Genomic DNA, 27,402 nt, shown 5'->3' with positions numbered 1-27,402 from the left:
ACTTCATGACCAAAACACCAAAAGCATTGGCAACAAAAGCCAAAATAGACAAATGGGACCTAATCAAAATCCACAGCTTCTGCATGGCAAAAGAAACAGTCATTAGAGTGAATCAGCAACCAAAAGAATGGGAAAAAAATTTTTCAGTCTACCCATCTGACAAAGAGCTGATATCCAGAATCTACAAAGAACTAAAACAGATTTACAAGAAAAAAACAAATAAGGCCATTCAAAAGTGGGTAAAGGATATGAACAGATGCTTTACAAAAGAAGACATACATGAGAGCAACAAACATATGAAAAAATGCTCATCATCACTGGTCATTAGAGAAATGCAAATCAAAACTACATTGAGATACCATCTCACGCCAGTTAGAATGGCAATCATTAAAAAAATTTGGAGACAACAGATGCTGGAGAGGATGTGGAGAAATAGGAACACTTTTACACTGTTGGTGGGAGTGCAAATTAGTTCAACCATTGTGGAAGACAGTGTGGCGATTCCTCAAGGACCTCAATGAAATAGGAATTCCTCAATGAAACAGAAATTCCATTTGACCCAGCAATCCCATTACTGGGTATATCTCAAAAGGACTATAAACCATTCTACTATAAGGACACATGCACACGAATGTTTATTGCAGCACTGTTTACAATAGCAAAGACCTGGAACCAACCCAAATGCCCATCAATGATATACTGGACAGGGAAAATGTGGCACATATACACCATGGAACATTATGCAGTAATCAAAAACGATGACTTTGTGTCCTTTGTAGGGACATGGATGAACCTGGGGAACATCATTCTCAGCAAAACTGACACAAGAACAGAAAATGAAATACCGCATGTTCTCACTCATAGGTGGGTGTTGAACAATGAGAACATATGGACACAGGGAGGGGAGCACTACACACTGGGGTCTGTAGGGGGAAATAGGGGAGGGACAGCGCGGGTAGGGAGTTGGGAAGAGATAGCATGGGGAGAAATGCCAGATATAGGTGAAGGGGAGGAAGGCAGCAAATCATACTGCCACGAGTGTACCTATGCAACAATCTTGAATGTTCTGCACATGTACCCCAAAACCTAAAATGCAATAAAAAAAGCAAACCACAACTGTATCTACATATTGTATTATATTATCATTATGTATTTTATTATGTATTTCAACTTTTCTCCTTCCCAGACTGTGAGCTTCCTGAAAGTTGTACCTTATTTACCTGTGGCTCCTTAGATTAGGAGACATCTGATCTAACCTGGATAAAATACTCCATAAAAAACTGCCAAATGAATAACATGAATGAATCTGACATAAAACACTTCTTTAAGCAGGCCCTTATGGAGTCCCACTTCCCTGTCTATTACCAGAGGCTGGGTTGCAAATTCTCAATCTACAGTATCAGCTACTGGCAGTGTTATTGGTGCTTACCGAATTCTACCTAACCAATCAGGAGGACACTAAAATGCCTGACTAGGAATGGGCTAGAGATGACCAAGAGGAAGGAGAGAGCCGTAAGAGCCACTTACAGCAGGAAAGTGAAAGTAGTCCTCTGCCATTTAGCATTATAGCTGTCAGTGTTTTAACTGGAGACTCAGCTCACAGATGATTTCCTTGTCCAGCAAATTCACTGTGTAAATAAAAGCAGGCTCTTTCCTACCTACTTTGAGTAAGTGTCTTAACAAAAGGAGTAATGACAAATATACAAAGATTTATTTTAGTTAATCAGCATTAATACAGATGGTTTTATGGGTAAAAACAAAAATAAAGACTGCAATGTCACAGCCGGGGAAAACTAGGTATAACCATCTAGGCTCTCGCTGTAAGGTTATCAAGTGAGCCTCTGGATCAAGTCCCGGAGAGAGGGCCCTAGGCAGCACGGAAGAGTGGCCAAAGCTCCTTTTAATGTCCTAGGCTCCCCAATGTAAATATTTCCTCAACTGGATTCTGGTGCTCTCAATCTCCTTTAAATGCCCATTTCCTTGTTTTGCTGTCCTTTCCTCTCCTATTCTGTTTTTTGTTTGAGACAGAGTCTTGCTCTGTTGCTCAGGCTGGTATGCAGCAGCATGATCTCAGCTCACTGCAACCTCCACCTTCTAGGTTCAGGTGACTCTTGTGCCTCAGCCTCCCGAGTAGCTGGAATGGCAGACACTTGCCATCATACCTAGCTAATTTTTGTATTTTTAGTAGAGACGAGGTTTTGCCGTGTTGGTTGGTCTGGTCTGGACCTCCTGGTCTCAGGAAATCCACCCGCCTCACCCTCCCAAAGTACTGGGATTACAGGTGTGAGCCGCCGTGCCAGCTCCTTCCCTTTCCTTTTACTCCCACCAGTTCCACCTCTCAAGAAGATACACAACATCGTCCATCATATCATCAGTGTTCATCGCCAAAGCATGTGTCCATAGTGATCAGGTGTGTGTGTGTGGGGTGACTGTTCTGCTGAAAGGGCCTGACTGACACCATTAATCCCTGCACCAAGAGGTAGCTCATTCATGCCAATCCTTGTTAGGAGTTTTGTTTTACTCCCTATCTAGGAGTACAGGGGCTGAAGGGACTTGGTTCTAGATTTCACTGATGAGTCTGGAAGGGAAGCATCACAAAGGCCATGAGAAACTTTACAAAGGAGAAGCTAATGCACATTTACAAAGATAGATTTATATTTCAGATATCCTATTTTTTTTTTTTGAGATAGGATCTTACTCTGCATCCAGGCTGGAGTGCTGTGGTATGCTCCTGGCTCACTACAGCCTTGACCTCATGGGTTCAAATGATTCTCTCATCTCAGCATCCCTAGTAGCTGAGACTACAGGCATGCACCACCATACCTGGATAATTTTTTTTTATTTTTTGTAGAGACAAGGTTTTGCCATGTTGCCCAGGCTGGTCTTGAACTCCAGGGCTCAAGTGATCCACCCACCTCAGCTTCCCAAAGTGCTGGGATTACAGACATGAGCCATCAGGCCTGTCCATGTTTCAGATTTCCTGAAGCTATCAGAATATTTCAGAGAAAGTCGGACTTGGCTATTATTTGGAAATAGTAAGTCCTAGGTTAAGATATTCCTCTTACTAACTCTCAAATGGGTTTTCTGGCCTTATAAATAACAAATTGAGGTAAATCTTCAGATGATGAAAATCTAAGATGAAGAAACCATCAAAGCAGGGGGTGCCACTGCCTGTCTACTCTGCAGACAGGGTATGATCAAGGAATCTGGGTCTGATGTGGCCATGCGACACAGGTATATCTGATAAGGACAGCAATCAGAAGACTAGCTGCCCAAAGGCATAAGAACCATTGATTTCTTCATGCCTTTGTGGCAGTGAAAGCCCTAGGGGGTGCACATCCCAAATGACTGTACATAAGAAGGGAAAAATAGTAGCTGGGCTGGGTTCTGCTCTATGTTGGTGTTTTCTGTCTTTTAATGGAAGGTAAATATTTTTTATACAGAGCATATTAGCACCCCCTATTGTCTGCTACTCCTTGCTTCCCTGTGCCTTCCTGGACCCTGTTGGTCTCTTGAGTGTGCCAGGCCTACCTGAGGGCAATGCCTGTACCAAAACTCCATTGGCTATCTTCTCTAAGGGCTCCAGCCCACTTCTGATTCTAGCAAGTTCCAGGTTTCTGTTGGCCTTAACTCTTGCTATCTTTCTCATGTCTGTCCAGTCTTTACCTTCCCATCCCCACTGCCTGGAGTTCAGGCCTCCATGACCTTTCCTCAACTACAGGGATGGGTTTTACCTGGCCTTTCTGTCCTAGTATTTCCCTTCTTCAATCCATTCTCTGAACTGCTGGCGGCTTTCTCTTCTGGAAGCATGGCTCCTTAACATCACTTCCACCTGCATTTCCGCACTCTGGGCTCCACCCAGACTAAAGCTCACACTGTTCTCTCTACAGCCTAGAGTATTTTCTACTTCCATGAATTTCATCACTCTCCTTTGTTCACTTGGAACTCCTTGCCCCCATCTTCACATGTTCACATTCTATCTGTATGGAAGGCTAAGATCAAAGAAAAACATACACAGGAAAAGGCCAATTTACCTATCTGTCCCAGTCAGAATTAATCTTCTCTCCTTTAAATTTCGGTAGCACTTTCTACTTTTGGAGTGACTAAGGTTCATGTTTCGGCTTTCCTACTAGTGCTATAACCCCGAGAGCAGAATTTGTGTCTAATTTGTCTGTGTATCCCCAACCTAGCACAGGCCTCCATTAACGTGAATAAATACATGAATGAACTTCTCACCTGCAACCTGGCAGTTAATTGTCACGTTCACTCCCTGCACTGTTTTGATGGTGCTTCCTATATCGACTGTGACTGCAGGCTTCTCCATGTTGATCATGGTCATTCGCGACGTTTTCACTAGTGGCTTTCCTGAAGTAAGAAAGAATATGAGATGTTACTCAGTGGTGACTGGGGAAATTGGGGCTTTCCCTTGAAATATGGGTTAACCACCAATGCATGGCAGGTCTACCCAGACTTTTGGCACTGTGTTTTCCCCTGAAAAATTGTAAGTGCACAGTATAAAAGCATCTACGCACCTACCTACCATAGTGTTGTCAGTAAAAAAACGAGGTTTGAGGAGAGAGGACTCAAGATGGCGCTGTGAGAACAACCCAGGATTGGAGTTCTCGTTGTGTCTGCGGCGAGGTGAGTCTGAGCTGCATTTCCAGACTGATCTTTGTTGCTCACAGAACGGGGAAATTCCCAAGTGAAGAGGAGACGCGGGACGCCAGGCAGATATTCCGCCTGGCGAAGCCGGCAGCCGGGGTGGCGGCGGCCGGCCCTACCCAGCGCTCCCCACAGGGCGCACTTGTCCGGGTGCCCTGTTGAACCGGCAACTGGAGACGTGAGAGGGCTGGACTTGAGACTCAGCTAGACTTGAACAGTGGGCCAGCCCAGGGGATTGCAGGAACAGAGCATTAGGATTGGCCCAGTGGGACGAACAAAACCGCGATTTCAAACAAGCCCCGTGCAGACGGCCCGAGACGCTCTGAGGGGGAGGGGCGGCCACCATTACTGAGGTAACCCGCCCCAACTGAGATACATGCCCATTGCTGATGCAGCCAGCCGTTGCCGAGGCAACCCGTCCCTACTGAGATACACGCCCACTGCTGACGCAGCCTGCCGTTGCCGAGGCAACCCGCTACAACAGGGAGACTCCGCTGCAGGGCGTGGCGGAGAACAGCAGAACAGCGGAGCCAGGGCGAGCCTCACAACAGCAGGGCGGAGCCTCGGCAGGCAAACAGTGGCTAGTCTGCATCCTAGCTGGGCAGGACCTCAACGGACATCCAAAAATAAAGCCCAAACCCCTCAACACAGAGCATTTGAGAAAAAAAAAGGGTTTTTTTAATGAGCTCTGTTGCAGCAGAATCAAACATAGCAGCCTAACAGCCCTGAATGAACAACACAGCTCACAGCTCAGCAATTAAACCCCTATAAAGTACAAACTGTCTCCTCAAGCAGCTCCCTGACCCCTCTATATCCAAAAGACTGACATTAGGCAGGCATCATCCTGGGACAAAGAGAGCAGAAAAAGAAACTGGTAGCATCCCTCGCTGTGCCACAGCTGCTAGAGGTGCACCCCAGACAAGCAGGGTCTGGAGCGGACCTCAGCACTCGTACAGAGAAGGGGCTAGACTGGTAGAAGGAAAACCAAGCAACAGAAATACTTCATCATCAACATTCAGGGTGTCCACTCAGAGACCCAATCGAAAAGTCAGCAAGTACGCAGACGACCAGCGGACAAATCCGCAAAGATGGGAAGAAACCAGCGCAAAAAGGAGGAAAAACACCCGAAACCAGAACACCTCGCCTCCTAGAAAGGACCAAAACTCCTCACCAGCAAGGGAACAAAACTGGACGGAGAATGACTGTGACGAAATGACGGAATTAGACTTCAGAAGATGGATAATGAGAAACTTTTGTGAGCTAAAAGATCATGTATTAAATCAATGCAAAGAAACTAAGAACCTTGAGAAAAGATTTGAAAAAAGATTTGAGGAAATGATAACAAGAATGGATACCTTAAAGAGGAATATGAATGAATTAAAGGAGCTGAGAAACACAATACGAGAACTTCGCGAAGCATGCACAAGTTTCAATAGCCGAATTGACCAAGCAGAAGAAAGAATATCTGAAGTCGAAGACCAACTCAATGAAATAAAACGAGAAACCAAGATTAGAGAAAAAAGCGCAAAAAGGAATGAACAAAGTCTCCAAGAAATGTGGGACTATGTGAAAAGACCTAACCTACGTTTGATAGGTGTACCAGAAGGGGACGAAGAGAATGAATCCAAGCTGGAAAATACTCTTCAGGACATCATCCAGGAAAATTTTCCCCACCTAGCAAGACAGGCCAACACTCAATTGCAGGAAATTCAGAGAACACCACAAAGATATTCCGCAAGAAGAGCAACCCCAAGGCACATAATCGTCAGATTCAATAGGGTTGAAATAAAGGAGAGAATACTAAGGGCAGCCAGAGAGAAAGGTCGGGTCACCCACAAAGGGAAGCCCATCAGACTCACAGCAGATCTCTCGGCAGAAACACTACAAGCCAGAAGAGAGTGGGGGCCAATATTCAACATTCTTAAAGAAAAGAACTTTCAACCCAGAATTTCATATCCAGCCAAACTGAGCTTCAGAAGTGAAGGAAAAATAAAATCCTTTGTGAACAAGCAAGTACTCAGAGATTTTGTCACCACCAGGCCTGCTTTACAAGAGCTCCTAAAAGAGGCACTACACATAGAAAGGATCAACCAGTACCAGCCATTCCAAAATCACACTGAATGCTAAAGAGCATCAGCATAATGAAGAATCTACAACAACTAACAGGCAAAACAGCCACTTAGCATCAAAATGGCAGTATCAAATTCACACATAACAATATTAACCCTAAATGTAAATGGACTAAATGCACCAATCAAAAGACACAGACTGGCAAATTGGATAAAAAGCCAAAACCCATCAGTGTGCTGTATACAGGAAACCCATCTCACATGCAAGGATACACAAAGGCTCAAAATAAAGGGGTGGAGGAAGATTTACCAAGCAAATGGAAAGCAAAAAAAAGCAGGAGTTGCAATTCTCATCTCCGATAAAATAGACTTTAAAGCAACAAAGATCAAAAGAGACAAAGAAGGCCATTACATAATGGTAAAAGGATCGATACAACAAGAAGAGCTAACGATCCTAAACATATATGGACCCAATGCAGGAGCACCCAGATACATAAGGCAAGTTCTTAAGGACTTACAAAAGGACTTAGACTCCCACACAGTAATAGTGGGAGACTTTAACACTCCACTGTCAATACTAGACAGATCTACCAGACAAAAAATCAACAAGGATATCCAGGGCTTGAACTCAGACCTGGAGCAAGCAAACCTGATAGACATTTACAGAACTCTCTACCCCAAATCCACAGAATACACATTCTTCTCAGCACCACATCACACCTACTCTAAAATTGACCACATAATTGGAAGTAAAGCACTGCTCAACAAATGCAAAACAACTGAAATCATAACAAACAGCCTCTCAGACCATAGTGCAATCAAGTTAGAACTCAGAATTCAGAAACAGACCCAGAACCGCACAGCTTCATGGAAACTGAACAACTGGCTCTTGAATGTTGACTGGGTAAACAACGAAATGAAGGCAGAAATAAAGAAGTTCTTCGAAACCAATGAGAACGAAGACACAACGTGCCAGAACCTCTGGGACACATTTAAAGCAGTCTCTAGAGTAAAGTATATAGCAATAAGTGCCCATATGAGGAGAATGGAGAGATCCAAAATTGACACCCTATCGTCAAAATTGAAAGAGCTAGAGGACCAAGACCAAAAAAACTCAAAACCCAGCAGAAGACAAGAAATAACTAAGATCAGAGCTGAGCTGAAGGAGATTGAGACACGAAAAACCCTTCAAAAAATCAATAAATCCAAGAGCTGGTTTTTTGAAAAGATCAACAAAATAGACAGACCACTAGCCAGATTGATTAAAAATAAAAGAGAGAACAACCAAATAGATGCAATAAAAAATGATAAAGGGGAAATCACCACAGATTCCACAGAAATTCAAACCATCATCAGAGAGTATTACAAACAACTCTATGCGCATAAACTAGTAAACCTGGAAGAAATGGACAAATTCCTGGATTCCAGTGTCCTCCCAAGCCTAAACCAGGAGGAAGCTGAAACTATGAATAGACCAATAACAAGGTCTGAAGTTGAGGCAGCAATTAAGAGCCTACCACACAAAAAAAGCCCAGGTCCAGACGGGTTCACAGCCGAATTCTACCAGACACACAAGGAAGAGCTGGCACCATTTCTTCTAAAACTATTTCAAACAATCCAAAAAGAGGGAATCCTTCCCAAATCATTTTATGAGACCTACATCATTCTGATACCAAAACCCGGCAGAGACCCAACAAGAAAAGAAAACTTCAGGCCAATATCCATGATGAACATAGATGCAAAAATCTTCAATAAAATATTGGCAAGCCGATTGCAACAGCAAATCAAAAAACTTATTCATCATGATCAAGTAGGATTCATCCCGGGGATGCAAGGCTGGTTCAACATACGCAAGTCTATAAATGTAATTCACCACATAAACAGAACCAAAAACAAAAACCACATGATTATCTCAATTGACGCAGAGAAGGCATTTGACAAAATTCAACAGCCCTTTATGCTAAAAACCCTCAATAAACTCGGTATCGATGGAACGTATCTCAAAGTAATAAAAGCTATTTATGACAAACCAACAGCCAATATCATACTGAATGGGCAAAAACTGGAAGCATTCCCTTTGAAATCTGGCACTAGACAAGGATGCCCTCTTTCACCACTCCTATTCAATATAGTACTGGAAGTTCTAGCCAGAGCAATCAGGCAAGAAAAAGAAATAAAGGGTATTCAAATAGGAAAGGTGGAAGCCAAATTGTCTCTATTTGCAGACGACATGATAGTATACCTAGAAGACCCCATTGCCTCAGCCCAAAAACTCCTGAAACTGATAAGCAACTTCAGCAAAGTCTCAGGATATAAAATCAATGTGCAAAAATCACAAGCATTCGTCTACACCAATAACAGACTTAAAGAAAGCCAAATCAAGAGCGAACTGCCATTTGCAATTGCTACAAAAAGAATAAAATACCTTGGAATACAACTCACAAGGAACGTAAAAGACCTCTTCAAGGAGAACTACAAACCACTGCTCAACGAAATCAGAGAGGACACAAACAGATGGAGAAACATTCCATGTTCATGGTTAGGAAGAATTAATATCGTGAAAATGGCTATACTGCCCAAAGTAATTTACAGAATCAATGCTATCCCCATCAAGCTACCATTGACTTTCTTCACAGAACTGGAAAATACCACCATGAACTTCATATGGAACCAAAAGAGAGCCCGCATAGCCAAGTCAACTCTAAGCAAAAAGAACACAGCGGGGGGCATCACACTACCGGATTTCAAACTATACTACAAGGCTACAGTAATCAAAACAGCATGGTACTGGTACCAAAACAGAGATATAGACCAATGGAACAAAACAGAGGCACTGGAGGCAACACAACATACATACAACTATACAATCTTTGATAAACCTGACAAAAACAAGCAATGGGGAAAGGATTCCATGTTTAACAAATGGTGTTGGGAAAACTGGCTAGCCATGTGCAGAAAGCAGAAACTGGACCCCTTCCTGACACCTTACACTAAAATTAACTCCAGATGGATTAAAGACTTAAACATAAGACCTGGCACCATAAAAACCCTAGAAGAAAATCTAGGCAAAACTATCCAGGACATAGGAGTAGGCAAGGACTTCATGAACAAAACACCAAAAGCATTGGCAACAAAAGCCAAAATAGACAAATGGGACCTAATGAAACTCCACAGCTTCTGCATGGCAAAAGAAACAGTCACTAGAGTGGATCGGCAACCAACAGAATGGGAAAAAATTTTTGCAGTTTACCCATCTGACAAAGGGCTGATATCCAGAATTTACAAACAACTCAAACAGATTTACAGGAAAAAAACAAACAAGCCCATTCAAAAGTGGGCAAAGGATATGAACAGATACTTTACGAAAGAAGACATATATGAGGCCAACAATCATATGAAAAAATGCTCATCGTCACTGATCATCAGAGAGATGCAAATCAAAACCACATTGAGATACCATCTCACGCCAGTTAGAATGGCGATCATTAAAAAATCTGGAGACAACAGATGCTGGAGAGGATGTGGAGAAAAAGGAACACTTTTACACTGTTGGTGGGAGTGTAAATTAGTTCAACCATTGTGGAAGACGGTGTGGCGATTCCTCAAGGCCTTAGAAATAGAAATTCCATTTGACCCAGCAATCCCATTACTGGGTATATATCCAAAAGACTATAAATCGTTCTACTATAAGGACACATGTACACGAATGTTCATTGCAGCACTGTTTACAATAGCAAAGACCTGGAATCAACCCAAATGCCCACTGATAATAGACTGGATTGGAAAAATGTGGCACATATACACCATGGAATATTATGCAGCAATCAGAAATGATGAGTTTGTGTCGTTTGTAGGGACATGGATGAATCTGGAGAACATCATCCTCAGCAAACTGACACAAGAACAGAAAATGAAACACCACATATTCTCACTCATAGGTGGGTGATGAAAAATGAGAACACATGGACACAGAAAGGGGAGTACTAAACACTGGGGTCTATGGGGGGGAAAAGGGGAGGGCCAGTGGGAGGGGGAGGTGGGGAGGGATAGCCTGGGGAGAAAAGCCAAATGTGGGTGAAGGGGAGAAGAAAAGAAAGCACACTGCCATGTGTGTACCTATGCAACTGTCTTGCATGCTCTGCTCATGTACCCCAAAACCTAAAATCCAATAAAAAATTAAAAAAAAAAAAGAAAAAAGAAAAAAAACGAGGGTTGAAGAGTCTGAAGATAGAGCCTGTTATACAAACTGAGATGATTCATGCATTCTAATCATTAAATTAACAAATAACCCTCAACATGACATTTTACATGGCTTTTTTTTAAATTAAAATTTTTACTTTAAGATTATTGTAGATTCACATGCAGTTATACGAAGTAATATAGGATGCTGGGTGCAGTGGCTCATGCCTGTAGCCCCAGAACTTTGGGAAGCTGAGGTGGGCAGATCACTTGAGGCCAGGAATTCGAGACCGGCCTGGCCAACACAGCAAAACCCCATCTCTATTTAGAATACAGAAATTAACTGGGTGTGGTGGTGTGCACCTGTAATCCCAGCTACTCAGGAGGCTGAGGCACAAGAATGCTTGAACCTGGGAGGTGGAAGTTGCAATGAGCTGAGATCACACCACTGCACTCCAGCCTGGGTGACAGAGAGAAACACTCTCAAAAAGAAAGAATACAGAGAAATCCTGTTTACCATATCCTGTTTTCCTAATGGTAATATTTTGTCCACTAGGGTACAATATCATGGCCCCATACTAACATCAATAAACTTAGGATATAGAGCATTTTCATCACTACAAGGACCTCTCAAGTACCTCCCAAGCCCCCCTTAATCTTTTGGCAACCATTGATATGGTCTCCATTTCTAAAATTTCATCATTTTAAGAATGTTCTATGAATGGAATCACACAATATGAAACCTTTTGTGATCTTTTTTTTTCCTACTCACAATAATTCTCTGGAGATTCTTCCAGGTCTCACGTGGTATCATGGTTACATGTATCAATAGTTTGTTCCTTTTATTACTGGGTAGTATTCCATGGTATGGATGGACCACAGTTTGTTCAGTTATTCTTTTGTTGAAGAATATCTGGGATGTTTCCAGATTTTGATTACCACAAATAAAGCCTTATCAATATTCCAGTACAGGTTTCTGTGTGAACGTGTCTTCATTTCTCTGAGATAAATGGCCAGGAATATAATTCCTGGGCCATACGGTGGTTGCATGGTCAGTTTTTAGAGAAACTGCCTTATTCTAGAGTGCCTATACTATTTCACCTTCCCTCCAGCAATGTATCATTGATCCTATTTCTCTGCTTCTTTACCAACATTTGATGTCACTAGTTTTTATTTTAGTCATGCTGTTAAGTGTGCAGTGATATCTCCTTGGGATTTTAATTTGCATTTCTCTAATGACTAATAATGTTGAATTTATTTTATGTGATTATTTACCATGTATACACCCTCTTTGGTGAAATGTCTATTCATGTCATTTGAGCACTTTTGATTCAGATTATTTTTACTGAATTTTGAGGGTTCCTTATATTCTAGATACTAGTCTTTTGCCAAATACGTGGCTTGAAAATATTTTCCCTCAATATCTAGCTTTTCTTTTCATCTTCTTAAGAATATCTTTTGCAGAGCAAAATTTTTAACTTTGATTTATTCATTTTTCTTTTTATGGATCATGCTTTGCAAATCTTTTCATTGACACATAATTGTACATATTTAGGAGGAATACTGTGATTTTTTGGATACATGTATACATCATATAAAAATCAAATCAGAGTATTTAGCATATCCATCACTTCTTACATTATCATTTCTCTGTGGTCAGGACATTCAAAATCCCTTCTCCTAGCTATTTTGAAATATACAGTACATATTGTCACCCTACTGTGCAACAGAATACCAGAATTCATTCCTCCTATCTAACTATAACTTTGTGCCTATCTCTCCCTATCTTTCTCTACCCACTCCCTTCCCCAGTCTCTGGTAGTCACTATTTTATTCTCTACTTCTGTGAGATCAACTTTTTAGATTCTACATATAAGTAAGATAACACAGTATTTGTCTTTCTGTACCTGGCTTACTTTATTTAACATAATGATCTCCAGGTTCATCCATGTTGCTGCAAATAACAGGATTTCTCTTTTTTTTCTTTTTTTTTTTTTGAGACAGGGTTGGTCTTGCTTTGGCATCCAGGCTGGAGTACAGTGGTGTGATCTTGGTTCACTGCAGTCTCTGACTCCTGAGCTCAAGTTATCCTTCCATCTCAGCCTCCTGGGTAGCTGGAACTACACGTGTGTGCCATCATACCTGGCTAGAATTTTTTTTTGGTAGATACAGGTTTCCCCATGTTGCCCAGGCTAGTCTCAAACTCCTGGGCTCAAGTGAACCACCCACCTCAGCCTCTCAAAGTGCTGGGATTATTGTTGTGAGTCACCATGCCCAGCCTCATTCGTTTTGTTTTTTATGGTGGAAAAGTATTCCACTGTACATATATCCACATTTTCTTCATCTGTTCATCCGTTGACGAGCACTTAGGTTGATTCTATATCTTGGATATTGTGAATAGTACTGTGGTAAATATTGGAGTGCAGATATCACTTTGATGTACTGTTTTCATTTCCTTTGCACATATACCCAGTAGCAAGATTGCTGGATCATATGGTAGCTCTGTTTTTAAATTTTTGAGGAATATCTATGATGTTTTCCATAATGGCTATACTAATTTACATTCCCGTCAACAATGTATAAGAATTCCCTCTTCTCCACATCTGCACCAGCATTTTTTTTTTGGTCTTTTTGACAGTATCCATTCTAACAGAGGTAAGGTGATATCTCATTTTGGTTTTGGTTTGCGTTTCTCTGAAGATTAGTGATGTTGAGCATTTTTCATATACCTGATGTCCATTGGCATGACTTCTTTTGAGAAATGTCTATTTGGGTCTTTTGCCCTTATTAATTAACTAATTAATTTTAAGTTCAGGGGCACACATGCAGGTTTGTTACATAGGTAAGCTTGTGTCACAGTGGTTTGTTGTACAAATTATTTCATCAGCCAGGTATTAAGTCTAGTACTCAATAGTTATTCTTCCTGATCTTCTTCCTCCTCCTGCCCTCTGCCCTCCACAAGGCCCCAGTGTCTTTTGTTCCCTGCTGTGTGTCCAGGTGTCCTCATCATTTAGCTCCCAGTTATAGGTGAGAACATGCAGTGTTGGTTTTCTGTTCCTGCATCAGTTTGCTAAGGATAATGGCCTCCAGCTCCATCCATGTTCCTACAAAGAATTTGATCTTGTCCTTTTTTAAAATTTTTTGTCCATTTTAAAATATTGAACTTTTTTGTTGTTGAGTTGTCTGAGTTCCTTACATATTCTGAATATTAATCCCTTGCCAGATAAAGAATTTGCAAATACTTTCTCTCACGCTGTAGGTTGTCTTTTTATTCTGTTGATTGTTTCCTTTGCTATGTAGAAGCTTTTCAGTTTGATATAACACCCAAAACTAGGCAAGGACACAATAACAAAAGGAAACTACGGGCTAATATCCCTGAAGAGCATGTATATAAAAATCCTTAAGAATACGCTAGCAAACCAAATTCAACAGCCCGTTAAAAAGATTGTTTACCATGATTAAGTTTCATCCTACAGACACAAGGATGGTTCAACATACACAAATCAATAAATGTAATACATCACATGAACAGAACGAAGGACAAAAACTATATGCTAAACATCACTAATCTTCAGGGAAATCCAAACCAAAATCACAATGAGATTTCATCTCACCCCAATTAAAATGGCTACTATAAGAAAGACAGTAGATGTAGAAAAAGCATTTGACAAATTCGACAACGTTATGATAAAAACTCGTAACAAATTAGGTTTAGAAGACCTCAGTACTATAAAGGCCATATATGACAAATCCACAGCTAATATCATACCGAACAGGAAGTAGTTGAAAGTTTTTCCTCTAAGATCTGGAACCAGACAAGGATATCTATGTTCACCACTTTTAGTACTGCAAGAATACAGTACTGCAAGTCCTAGCCAGGGCACTTAGTTAAGAGAATCATATAAAGGGCATCCAAATTGGAAAGGAAGAAGTTAAACAGTCTTTATTTGCAGATGGCATGATCTCATATATAGAAAACCCTAAAACTTTATTAAAAAATCATTAGAACAAACAAATTCAGTAAAGTTACAGGATTCAAAATCAACAAATAAAAATTTCTAGTGTTTTTATATACTAATAGTAAATTATCTGAAATAATCAAGGAAACAATCCCATTTACAATAGCTACAAAAAACCCCTTAAGAATAAATTTAACCAAGGAGGTGAAATATGTCTACATTCAAAATTATAAAACATTGATGAAAAAAATGGAAAAGGACACAAATCAATGTAAAGATATCCCATGCTCATGGCTTGGAAGGATTAATATTTTTAAACCAGCCATACTGCACAAATCAATTTACAGATACAATGCAATCCCTGTCAAAATACCAAGGACATTCTTCACAAAAATAGAAAGAACAATCTTGAAATTTGTGTGCAAAATAAAAGACCCCAAAATAGCCAAAGAAACCTTAAGCAAAAAGTACAAAGCTGGAAGCATCACACTACCTAATTAAAAAATATACTATAAAGCTACAGTAACCAAAACAGCATGGTATTGGCATAAAAATAGACACACAAATCCATGGAACAGACTAGAGAACACAGAAATAAATTCACATACTTACAGCCAACTTATTTTCAACAAAAGTGCCAGGAACACAGAATAGAGAAAGGACAGTCTCCTCAATAAATGGTTCTGGGAAAACTGAAGCTAGACCCCTATTTCTTGCCACATAAAAATTAAAAATGGATTGAAGGTTTACATATAAGACCCAAAATGATAAAACTACTAGAAAAAAACATAGAGGAAACACTTCTTGAAATTGGTCTGGGCAACAACTTTTTTTGGATAAGATCCCCAAAGCACAGGCAACAAAAACAAAAATAGGATGATGCTTTTGATATCAAGTTTAAGAACTATTTACCTAGATCTAGATCTTAAAGATTTTTTCCTAAAAGTTTTATAGTTTTGCATATGACATTTAAGTCTGTGATACATTTTAAGTTAATTTTTAGATAAGATGTGAGAGGTCACATTTAGATAAAAGGTCAAAGCTCATTTATTTTTTGACTATGGATGTCTAATTGCTCCCTCACCGCTTATTGAACAGGTTATCTTTCCTACATTGAATTGTTTTTGCACTTTTGTCAAAAGTAGTTGGGCACAGTTGTGTAGATCTAAGTTCTCTATTCTGTTCCACTGGTCTATGTGCCTATCCCTCTACCAAGACCACACAATCTTCCTTATTGTAGTTACATAATAAATTCTGAAATTAGGTAGTCTGATTCCTCCTGCTTTATTTTTCTTTGCTATTATAGTTTCTTTGCTATTCTAGTTCCTTTGCTTTTTCATATACATTTTATAATCATCTTCTCTACATGTATAAAATCTTACTAAGATTTTGATAGGAATTAGATTAAACATGTGTATTAGGAAAGAAATGACATCTTGATTTTGTTGGGGTTTCCAATCCATGCACATTACAGTCTATTTATCTTCTTTAATTTAGATCTTTAATTTCTTTCATCAGAGTTTTGTTGTTTCTGAGATACAAGTCCTGTTATATTTTGTTACATTAATTAACCTAATTATTTTGGTTTTCTTTTGATTGTCTGTATAGACAATCATTTCATCTGCAAATAGGGACAAGTTTTATTTCTTTGTTTTCAATCTCTATGCCTTTTATTTCCGTTTCTTACATTACTGCACTGGGTAGAATTTCTAGTACATTGAATACAGGTGGTGGAGGTGGTTTTTCTTCACGATGTCTAGGTTTCAGTTGACAGCTGTATATTTTTCTAGTTCTGAGACTTTGGATCTTATTTAAACTTTCTGTTTTAGCTGCTTTCTCTAAAACCACTCAGGCATGGGAGCAGGGAGATGCCACCTTGTTACTATCCAGTGCAGCTTAAGTCCAGGTTCTCCACTTGGCCTCTTTTGTTACCCAATTTGGGGCCTCCTCATTACTGGTGGGAGTTCTGGATCCTCACATGGGCCCCACTACACAGCTGCGCAGGAGGAGCCTCCTCACCTTGGGCAGGTGATATGCTCCCCACATGGTCTCCACATTACAATCATGGTCTCCACATTACACTCTTGTAGGCATAATAAATGAGGGCTGAAAATCTCTGATACCCCCTCCATGGGGTTGGGGAGGGTACTTCATTTCAGGCTGGCTGGTGGGGAGTGCAGGCTCCCTGCTCAGTCTTTGTTGGTGTGAGTAGTAATAGTCACAGTGTTTTGTGGCATTTAGCTAATGTAGAGTAGAATTTTTTAAAGGTTCTTCGTCTTGCTATGTTTCCCCTTTCCTGGTCCTTTTGTTAGAGAGAGAAGGCTTCTAGTTGGTGCTTTTTTTAATTTTTATTTTTTAATACCCATTGGTGTTTCCCAGTAGCCAGCTTCTTCAGCTCCAAGTTTGTGATTTATGAGGCAAAATGAAAACCCAATAAATTAACAGTTTGATTTCCAAGGTCTTTGATCAGTCTGCTTTCTTCCCTTTACTTTCCAGTCTTCTTATGTGTGTTTTGTATATAATGTACAGGGCCTTTAGTGCTACTTAGCAGGAAGAACAGGGAAAAGTAAAACTATGCCATCTTTCCAGAAGTGGAAGTTCTATGTCCATTGTGTTTTAATCGGCCTTTATCAGCTGGGGATAAAATACAGCACTTTATGCCCATGACTACAAAATACAATGAAAAGACTCATTCATTGAACACCTTGGGGAAATAGGGTCCACATGAGATCATATTCATAAAACCAAAGCTTAACCTTTTGTAAGTCAAATGGATTTAATTTTGTTTTAACCATTTTATAGGCAGGATATTCTACAATGACATTCACTCTTCTCTGCTTTCATTAAAGGTGAAGAAAACCTTAATTCAGAAATGCCTTTTGGAGTCTTATGCCCGCTTTTCATACTTTTTGTTTTCTCACATATCTATTTTTTTTGTATTCCCCTTTGCACCATCCCACAGCCTCGTAATAGTGGCTGTCCTTCTTTCTTCTCTGCCACTTTATTTGCCTTCTAGGCACAGGTACTTAAGCTCATCAGCACTGTGTTCAAGGGCAGAACCTTGAATAATGTTCTGAGGAGCTCACCTTGGAGTGTGTGCCTAGGCTCTATTTTGACTGTTCAGGGGTCTTTTTCCTTGTATCACTTACATTTCATACATTTGAGATTTTGTATCATCTGATGAGTGATTTAGTACTGTAATGACTATTGAGCATAGTAAGTGCATAGCCACAATGGGAAGATGCAGTTGGGATGATGCTGAATTAACACTGGCAGACACGACCTCACCTCCCTACTCAGAGTTAACAGCTACCCCGCCCTGACTCCTAATCTGCCTTACATTGCACCAGCATCTCTGTTGCTGTGGTCTAATGCTACCATAATCTCTGGCTGGACTACTATACAACCTAACTGGTTTTGTGTTGCTTTCACTCTTCCCTCACTACAGTCTTATGACAGCCAGAGTGATCTTTCTAAAATATGAATCAAATCATACAACCTTTCTGCTTAAATTTTCCAGTCCCTTTTCACTACAATTAAAACAAAATTTCAAGCTCCTTTTCTTTTCTTTTTTGTTTTTGAGATGGAGTTTCACTTTTGTTGCCCAGGCTGGAGTGAAATGGCACAATCTTGGCTCACCGCAACCTCTGCCTCACAGGTTCAAGCAATTCTCCTGCCTCAGCCGCCCGAGTAACTGGGATTACAGGCAGGCACCACCATACCTGGCTAATTTTTTATTTTTAGTAGAGATGGGGTTTGGTCTCGAACTCCTGACTTCAGGTGATCTACCCGCCTTGGCCTCCCAAAGTGCTGGGATTACAGGTGTGTGCCACTGTCCCCGGCCTCAAGCTCCTTTTCATGACCAGCCATCCTCTGTACACTAAGGTCCAGTGGTCTATATCACCTACCTCTCTGAGCCCACACTCCCCATCAATCACTGTGCTCCAGCACACAGGCCTTCCTTTCCTCCAACACAGCAGCACGTCAGCACTGGCCATTCCCTGTCCCTGACATCCTCCATCTACAGAATTCTGCATGGCTCTCTTCTTTAGGTCATTCAGGTCTCTGTGCGAATAACACCTCCTAGTGAGGCCTTTTCTAACCACTCCATATAAGGCATGCATCCCTGTGTGTGGCAGGGGGGTGAAGGGATGTATACTTTAGCTGGGGTGCAACTTTACTTTTTTCATAAGCATCAGAAATAACAGAATTTATCTTATATATTTGTGTATCTCCCCCCAGCCTGTGCTACTTTGTTTTGCAATTTTGATAAAATCAGGGATCACATCTCTCTTGTTCTCTTCTTTATTCCTATCACCTAGGCCTGGCACCTAGTAGGTTCTTGGTAAATATCTGTTAAATGAAAATATGTGTTTACATGATGTGCTATGTGCATTATCTGGATTTTTTGCGTAACAACTCTGAGAAGCAGGCAGAAACAACAGTACTATCTTTTACATACACAAAGACTCAGAAAGGCCCGATGGTTTGTTCAGGGAAACAGAACTAGCAAGTTAAAGGGCTGAACTGGAGCCCAAATCTTTGACCTAAAGTCTGGTGTCTGTGATATGCAGTCCCAAATCTTTGTCTGTGGACTGGCTGCCTCAGAATCCCCAGGGCACTTGTTTAAAATATAATCTGTCCTGCTATAATACAAGAGTTGCTCTACTGTGTTATAAAAACAACTGTGCGAAGGGGGAAAATGAGGTTCAGGACCAGAGAGCTTTCGACTCACAATTACCAAGTTATTTTTCCTATAGGAATTTTAATAATAAAGGTGGTTTTTTTTATAGCTGCAAGTGTATAGCTATAAAATTCAAATGTCACTGAATTAAATCCAGTGCTTAATTAATTGTATTAAGTTTTTGCTGGAAAGTAAAGACCTTTTTTTTTCTTGTCAGGAGAAGTGCTGTTGTTAGCATAGGCTCCTTCTTATACATTCTTATTACTTTCATGCTCCATAAAGACAAAGCACAAAGCTACCCTAGTATTTATAATCAATAGAGAGTTATAACGAAGATTGTTTCTTAATCAATTCTTACACCTATTAGAAAATTGTTAGCATATATTTTGAGTCCAGTTCAGAACTACTAAATCTGAATCTCAGATGAGGGGGTAGAAGCTGTAATATCTATTTTTAACAAGTTTCTAGGTGATTCTGTTGTGCAGTCAGGTTTGATATTCAGCACGTTGTACTCTTTTAGTTTTTCTTTAATTGGTTCCTCTTCTTCCCAGCGAGAGGTATCTTTTGAGATACCACTAGATCTCTATTAGACTTTTTCAAGCTGGAGCTCTTATTTTAGTGGCCAACTTAAAAAAAAAAATAAGCCTACTTTAGATCACCTGGTTGATCACCTACTAATTGATTACTGCTGTGTGAATGCCAAGTGATTGCCAGTACCTATGTTTGTGGACAAGATTACAATCACATTAATATTAACTAGTACTAGTTTAACCATAGAAGTTAACCAAGGAGAAAAGAACAAAATGCAGAGAAGGAGTGAAATGATAAATTACACATTTGTGTTAAGATAACAAAAGCCACAACATGCTGTACCAAAAGGGCTTTCAGAATAGGGAAAACAGAAAGAGGTGCTGAAAGCTACATCATCATCACTGAGCCCTCCACAGCCTGGGCCACACCTCAGCAGTCAGTACTATGTATGCTTCGTTAACAGCCACTTAGTTTTAGCAAGTCAGCATTAGCTCACAGATTAGTGTTAACTGATAGAAATTGACAGGATTTACATTTTTTCATTAAATCTGTAAATTTATTTGTGTTATAGCTGAATGAGAGCTATACACACAGGAGGAGATTATGCCAAGTTTTATATCTATATAAATTTAAGAAAAAATAAGGAAACAGAAATAAAGACAAGCTTTTCAACGTATCAGGCCCAATATGAGGAATGAAGCCCCTCCAAGCTAGTCAGACACAGAAACAGAAGCATTAAGAGAATTATTTTTGCAGTTCCTTGAGACCTCACTGTACTCATAGCCCAGCTTTTGGATTCCAGTTCCTATGAGAAGTAATGTAATGGGGAAATAGAGCCTCACTAGTAAACAAGGGCAGTTCTTGTACACAAGGCAAGCCTGACATATGGCTAACACTAGTACATCAGCATCTAAGGATATGAAGACAAGTGAGGAAGGAGTGTGGCCTTGTGACACCTTTAAAACAGAGGTGTTCAGCAAACCAGGCACCATCTGGATACTGAAGATGAGGACCTCTGGAGAGACAGGCAGAGACAGAAGGGCAACCCCTGGAGCAAATGCTCAGAAACACATTCCTGCACATAGCCTGGACTCGGGCTCAGGTCTCTCTCTATGTGATTCAGGGTAAAATCAAAATTCAGTGGGAAAAAATCTGAACACATGTGCCTGAAAAATATCTTTGGCCTAATATAAAGGTGATTGAGAGAGAAGCCAGAGGAGCTGGAAAGTTTGTTTTTTGAATGAAGCCAAGAGTAGAGAGCATTGTAAGTACTGTTTACTCAGGGCTGAATCCCAGGCCTCTGCCAATAGAAACCTTGCTTAAAATGTCATGCTGCCTTCCATCTTAGAAGCCATGGCAGAGAATGACTTGCTATTAGCCAAACCCTTTTCCTCTTTTTCCTGTGCATAGTTAGATAATTTTCCAGCCTTTTTGCAGTTAGGTATGAGCATGGAACTGAGTTCTAGCAGATGGAATACGAACAGACATGAAGTGTGCCACTTCTTGGCCCAAAGTACAAAAACTCTCTTGTGGAATTCTTTCAGACTTTATGTGAGCAAGAAATAAACTATCATATTTTAGCCATCATATATTTATAGGTTTTTTAAAAAAATAAGTTAGTAAGTGCCATTTAATCCAGACTTAATGAACATTTGTTGACACTTTGAATGGATGAATCCAGTGGGTCTTCCTTCCAGTCCTCTAACACTGTATGTAAGTTCACAAATATGACTTGAAAATAATTTCCTCTAGTTTTAGTCATCAAAAATGAACTGTATTTCAAGGACTTAGATTCTCTGTTTGGCTAAGGCAGTTTAGGCTTGGAAGTGTGCATATGCATTCATTCTCAGAAAGAAGAGAGGCTTGTTGAAGATAACTGAAAACAGGGCAACAACAGACACAAGGGCTGCAGGTTGGGCAGATTTGGCAGGTTTGGAGATTACATGAGAGCTTCAGAAAGGGCCCACAAACAGCAAATAGGTTTGAGATTCTGAAGCCAAATCTAGTGATTGACAGAGTCTTCCTGGAGTACTGTGCAGATAGGGACTCTCAGTTACATTCATTAGGACTAAACAGCAAAAACACATGATGAGCTAGTGATACCTGCAGTGGGCAGGGGCACAAGAAGGGGCTGCCTGCAGGTTAGGTGTCTTGACCGCATCTCTGCATAATATAGCTAAGTATCCTTACGCAAGTTATTTAATCTCTGTGTCTCAGTTTTCTACTTTATGGTAGCTGAGAAGAATAAGTAAATGGATGCCTGCAAAGCTGTAACAATGCCTAAGCACAGCAGGAAGCTTCAATAAACACTAGCTATCACCAGCCCTATCTCTGCTCTAACACAATGAGAAAACACCCTGAGGAGCAGTGCTGGGACCTTCTGATGAATAAAGAAAAACACACAGACAGGAAAAGGTTAAAGAAAAGAAAGAGGAAGACAGGTAAGAGGAGAAGGAACACATTTGTTAGAAAGAACTAAACTGCTTCTATTTTGAACAACTTCTATTCTGAAAATTCCAGAATAATTAGAAGAAATAATTTAAATACAACAAATTCTTCCTAAACTGGTAACAATTTCTGGACAGATACAGAGAGCTTAAAAGTCACACCATGGCTGGTCTTCTTGAAGATTCCAAAAAGTACCCATTTCCAGAAATGCTAGGAAACATATGCCAGATTGACTCGCTGGGCCGACCCCATTAGAGAATTCAAGAAAACAGTTGTGGTATCCATAGAAGACCCAAATCTCAGTTCGAAAGACAGAAAAAAAGACAGTGATGTCTCCTAATTAAAATAGTTGAGTATACAGCAATATTTGAGTACAGTATAAGGTAATATTTTAGTTTAAAGCAGTGAAGTATTACAAATTTCACACATTTTTAATACTCCAAGCAAATTGTATTTCATCTAAAGTGTATTTAATCAATGAATAATACCTTATAATGAGTGAGTAGATCAAAGAAATGTCATAAGAAGGGCCGGGCACGGTGGCTCAAGCCTGTAATCCCAGCACTTTGGGAGGCCGAGGTGGGTGGATCACGAGGTCAAGAGATCGAGACCATCTTGGTCAACATGGTGAAACCCCGTCTCTACTAAAAATACTACTAAAAAAAAATTAGCTGGGCATGGTGGTGTGTGCCTGTAATCCCAGCTATTCAGGAGGCTGAGACAGGAGAATTGCCTGAACCGGGAAGGCGGAGGTTGTGGTGAGCCGAGATCGCGCCATTGCACTCCAGCCTGGGTAACAAGAGTGAAACTCCGTCTCAAAAAAAAAAAAAAAAGAAATGTCATAAGAAATGCGAGACTCTGCTCATACTGCAATGGTCAAAAGTTTCTCACAAGGACCAATGGAATTAAATCTTCAAATTTTCTCTGAAATGAGAATTTCCAGTTGAAGAACTTAAGACTCATGAGTCAAATAAACTTTGAGGGACTAAGATCAGCATAAGCCTAGGAAAACCCTTATAAATACCAATGATATCTTATCCACCTGATATCAGTAATGATGGATTCTGAATATTAGTGCCTTATTCCTTGCTGGCCAGAAACTTTTTCAGATCTCACTCCCTGGCAATTCCCATAAAAGTTGCTTTGTTACAAATAATAGTTATATTAACATGCAAGATTTTGTTAGTCTGGTTTTCCTTCCCAAACGCCTTTTGCATTTTATAGTGCAGGAGTTTTTAACTCCCTGCTATCCTACTGTCTTTCTTGCAAGGCCTCCTTTACATCTATTTCTGGCCTCCTGAGTCAGCATTTGACCATTAGTCAGCTCTATATACCCTGCACTCTGTCTTCACCAGTCCCCTGATAAGTTTTCCTCTCATTTGTTATTTTTCCAAGACTCCATCACAAAAGCTGTACTTCTTCTTTGCCATCTAGTCTTCCATTCCCCAAAGTACAACAGAGTCCATTTTCAATATAGTTGATAGTGATGGTAGAGAATGTTACCATTCATTATTATATATGCAAGACATTCATAGAACTCTTGGGTCTAAAAGAGACCTAAAAGAGCAGCCATTTAAATCCCTTTTGTTTATAATCAGGAAGGAGGTTCATAGTTCTAATCTGCTTCTAAATTTGGCAATTAGGCAAAAACTTTCTCTAGAATCTTACTTATTCTACTGGTAGGCTTTTTAATAACAGTAAAAAATAAATGTTCCCCTTCCATCCAAATTATTACATGGTTTTTGCTGAAATAGTCTAATCAAATAAATTGTGATTACCCTTTGATTAACAACGTGACTCTATCTGGAAAATGAGGTATAATATATGAGCAGATAACATAGAAAATGGCATACCCTCAATGCTATATTCAGAGCACAGACATGTTTAGCCCAAAAAAGATTTTTAATCATTTGAATTACTTGGGTTCAGGTAAAAATGGTGAGTTTTTAAAAAAAGCATGTGTTGTTTTTGAACCTTTTTTGGTTTGGTGTCTCTGAAATCATGGGAAGGTCTAGCAATAGTAAATTTGTTTTTGGGGGACAACAGTCAGATGAAAATGAGCTGTGCCCTTCAGACAGGGTATGGTGGGTGGAATAATGACCTTTCAAAGATGTTTATTTCCTAATCCCTGGAACCTGTGACATGGCTAAGGAAGAGTTAACATTGCTTATCAGCTAAACCTAAAATAGGGAGATTATTCTAGGTTACTGAGGTGGGCCCAGTCTAATCACATGAGCTCTTAATATCAGAACAGGCAGGCAGAAGGTGTTAGAGCTGAGCAACATGAAAACCCAGCCCTCCACTGCCGGCTGCAAAGATTGAGGAAAGAAACTATGAGCCAAGGAATTCAGTGGCTTCTAGAAGCCGGACATGGCATTCAGATTACAGCTGGCCAGAAAACAGAGCCCATAGACCTAGGCTGCCCAGAACTAAATTCTGCCAACAACTCAAATGTGTAAGAAAGGGATTCTCTTTTAGAGCCTTCAGAAAGGGATAAAGTCTGTTGACATCCTGATTTTATCTTGGTGAAACTGTATTAGACTTCTGACCTACAGAACTGTAAGATATCTGTACTGCTTTCAGTCTCTAACTCTATGTAGTTATTTGTTATGGCAGAAACAGAAAATACGCAGGCCATATACACCTTCTACATCACCAAAGTTATCACTACATCAAAGAAAACACATAAACAACTCATAAACACATAGTAAGATGCCTGACACCATTAGTCAATATTAAAATGTAAATTAAAATCACAATAAAATACTACTTCACATGCATGAAGTTGGCTGTAATAAAAACGATATACAAAAACAACTGTTGAGAATATGGAGAAACTGAACTCCTCTACATTGCTGGTGGAAATATAAAATGATGCAGCCTCTTTGAAACATGGCAGTTTCTTCAACAGTAAACATAAATGTGCCATACAACCCGAAAATTTCAATCCTAGGTATGAGAGAAAGAAAAAATATGTCCACATAAAAATGTGTATGTGAATCTTCATAGCAGCATTATTCATAACAGCCAAGAAGTCGAAACATCCCAAATGCCCATCACCTGATGAATGGAGACATACAATGCTGTCTATTCCATACAATGGAATATTATTCTACCATAAACAAGAATAATGTGATGACAGGCATACATCTTGAAAACATTATGCTAAGCGAAAGAAGTAATAAAGAACCATAAACGATATGATTCCATTTAGACGAAATATGAAGATTAGGTAGATTTATGGAGATATAAAGTATATTAGTGGATGCATAGGCTGAAAGAAATAGGATTAGGGAGTAGTAGCTAGGAGTGTGGAGTTTATTTGAGGGATAATAAAAATGTTCTAAAATTGAGTGTGGTGATGGATGCACAACTCCTGTTGTGGTTTTTTGTTTGTTTATTTGTTTCTGGAGACAGGGTCTTGCTCTGGCACTCAGGCTAGAGTACAGTGATATAATTATGGCTCACTGCAGCCTCGACTTCCTGGGCTCAAGCAATCCTCCTGCCTCAGCCTCCCATGTAACTGGGACCATAGGTACGTGCCACCACATCTGTCTAGTTTTTTAATTTTTTTTTTGGTAAATATGGGGTTTCTCTCTGTTGCCAAGACCTGCCTTGAATTCCTGGGATCAAGCAATCCTTCCACCTCAGCCTCCCAAAGCGCTGGGATTATAGGCATGAGTCACTGTGCCCAGCCACAACTCTATATGAAAAGCGGTGAAATTTTGTATACTTTAAGTGAGTGAGTTGTATGGTATGTTAATTATGCCTTGATAAAACTGTTAAAAGTAAAGAACCCATTATTGGGTATAAGCCCAGAGGAATATAAAATCATTCTACCATAAAGACACATGCACACAAATGTTCATTGCAGCACTCTTCACAATAGCAAAGACATGGAACCAACCTAAATGCCCAACAATGGCAGGTTGGCTAAAGAAAATTGCATGGTACATATACACCATGGAATACTATGTAGCCATTAAAAGGAAGGAGATCATGTCTTTTGCAGGAACTCGGATGGAGCTGGAGGCAAACTAACACAGGAACAGAAAGAAAACCAGTGTTCTCACTTATAAGTGGGAGCTAAATGATGAGAATTCATGAACACAAAGAAGGGGGAACAAGAGACCCTGGGGCCTATTTGAGGGCAGGGGGTGGGAGGAGTGAGAGGAGCAGAAAAAATAACTATTGGGTACTAGGCTGAGCACCTGAGTGAGGAAATCATCTGTACCACAAACCACTGTGACATGAGTTTACCTGTATAAAAAACCTGCACATGTACCCCCCGAACCAAATATAAAAGTTAAAAAAAGGTGAAGAACTTTATAGTGATGGTTACATAACTATATACAATTGCTAAATAAATCTCTAAATTGCACATTCACCAAGAATTTTATGATATGTAAATTATATCTCAATAAAGCTGAAAAAATAGTTTTAACCTGACTTTGCCTGTTTTTGTTTTTTTAGGGTCAACATTGTGACTATTAATTCCTTGCATAAAAGATGAGAAGGAATTAGAATTTTTGTGCCCTTGAAATTCTGTTTAGTTGGCATGACTTCAGCATAAATACTATAGGGCCCCTAGCACTTGAGGAAGTAGGTAGGGCTTGGACCGCCTTTTCCCGGACAGTCCCAAGCTGCATGGCTTCCTTCTCATATCCTTGTTTCCATTACCATTCTCTCAATATTTAGATATTTTTTGCCAATGTCAATGAGTCAGGTTACTCAGATTACTACCATTACCTCTTCTAATTATTTAATTGAGGTTGATGGCTTCTAAGTAGAATAAGGCCACGAGTGGTTCTGCCACAAATTCTTTGCATGTTCCACTGCAGAGTCCTAGCCAAGGGACTCCATACTTACA

The 27,402-nt window shown here is 40.0% G+C and overlaps 1 protein-coding gene across 6 annotated transcripts in view; it reads right to left on the bottom strand.

Moving 5' to 3' along the window:
• ADAMTSL1 (ADAMTS like 1) overlaps window positions 1-27,402 on the bottom strand; it is a 1,072,914-nt gene that overhangs the window by 101,908 nt on the left and 943,604 nt on the right. For all 6 annotated transcript variants that reach the window (XM_078369765.1, XM_078369768.1, XM_035306411.3 and 3 more), the window contains one exon: window positions 4,237-4,365. In XM_078369765.1, the coding sequence (XP_078225891.1) occupies window positions 4,237-4,365 (129 nt within the window). The remainder of the gene's footprint in view (window positions 1-4,236; window positions 4,366-27,402) is intronic.

Source organism: Callithrix jacchus, chromosome 1, assembly GCF_049354715.1.
Source record: "Callithrix jacchus isolate 240 chromosome 1, calJac240_pri, whole genome shotgun sequence".
Taxonomy (NCBI): Eukaryota; Metazoa; Chordata; class Mammalia; order Primates; family Cebidae; genus Callithrix; species Callithrix jacchus.
The sequence above is the reverse complement of the archived record's forward strand: the minus strand, read 5'-3'. Positions and strand labels throughout refer to the sequence as shown.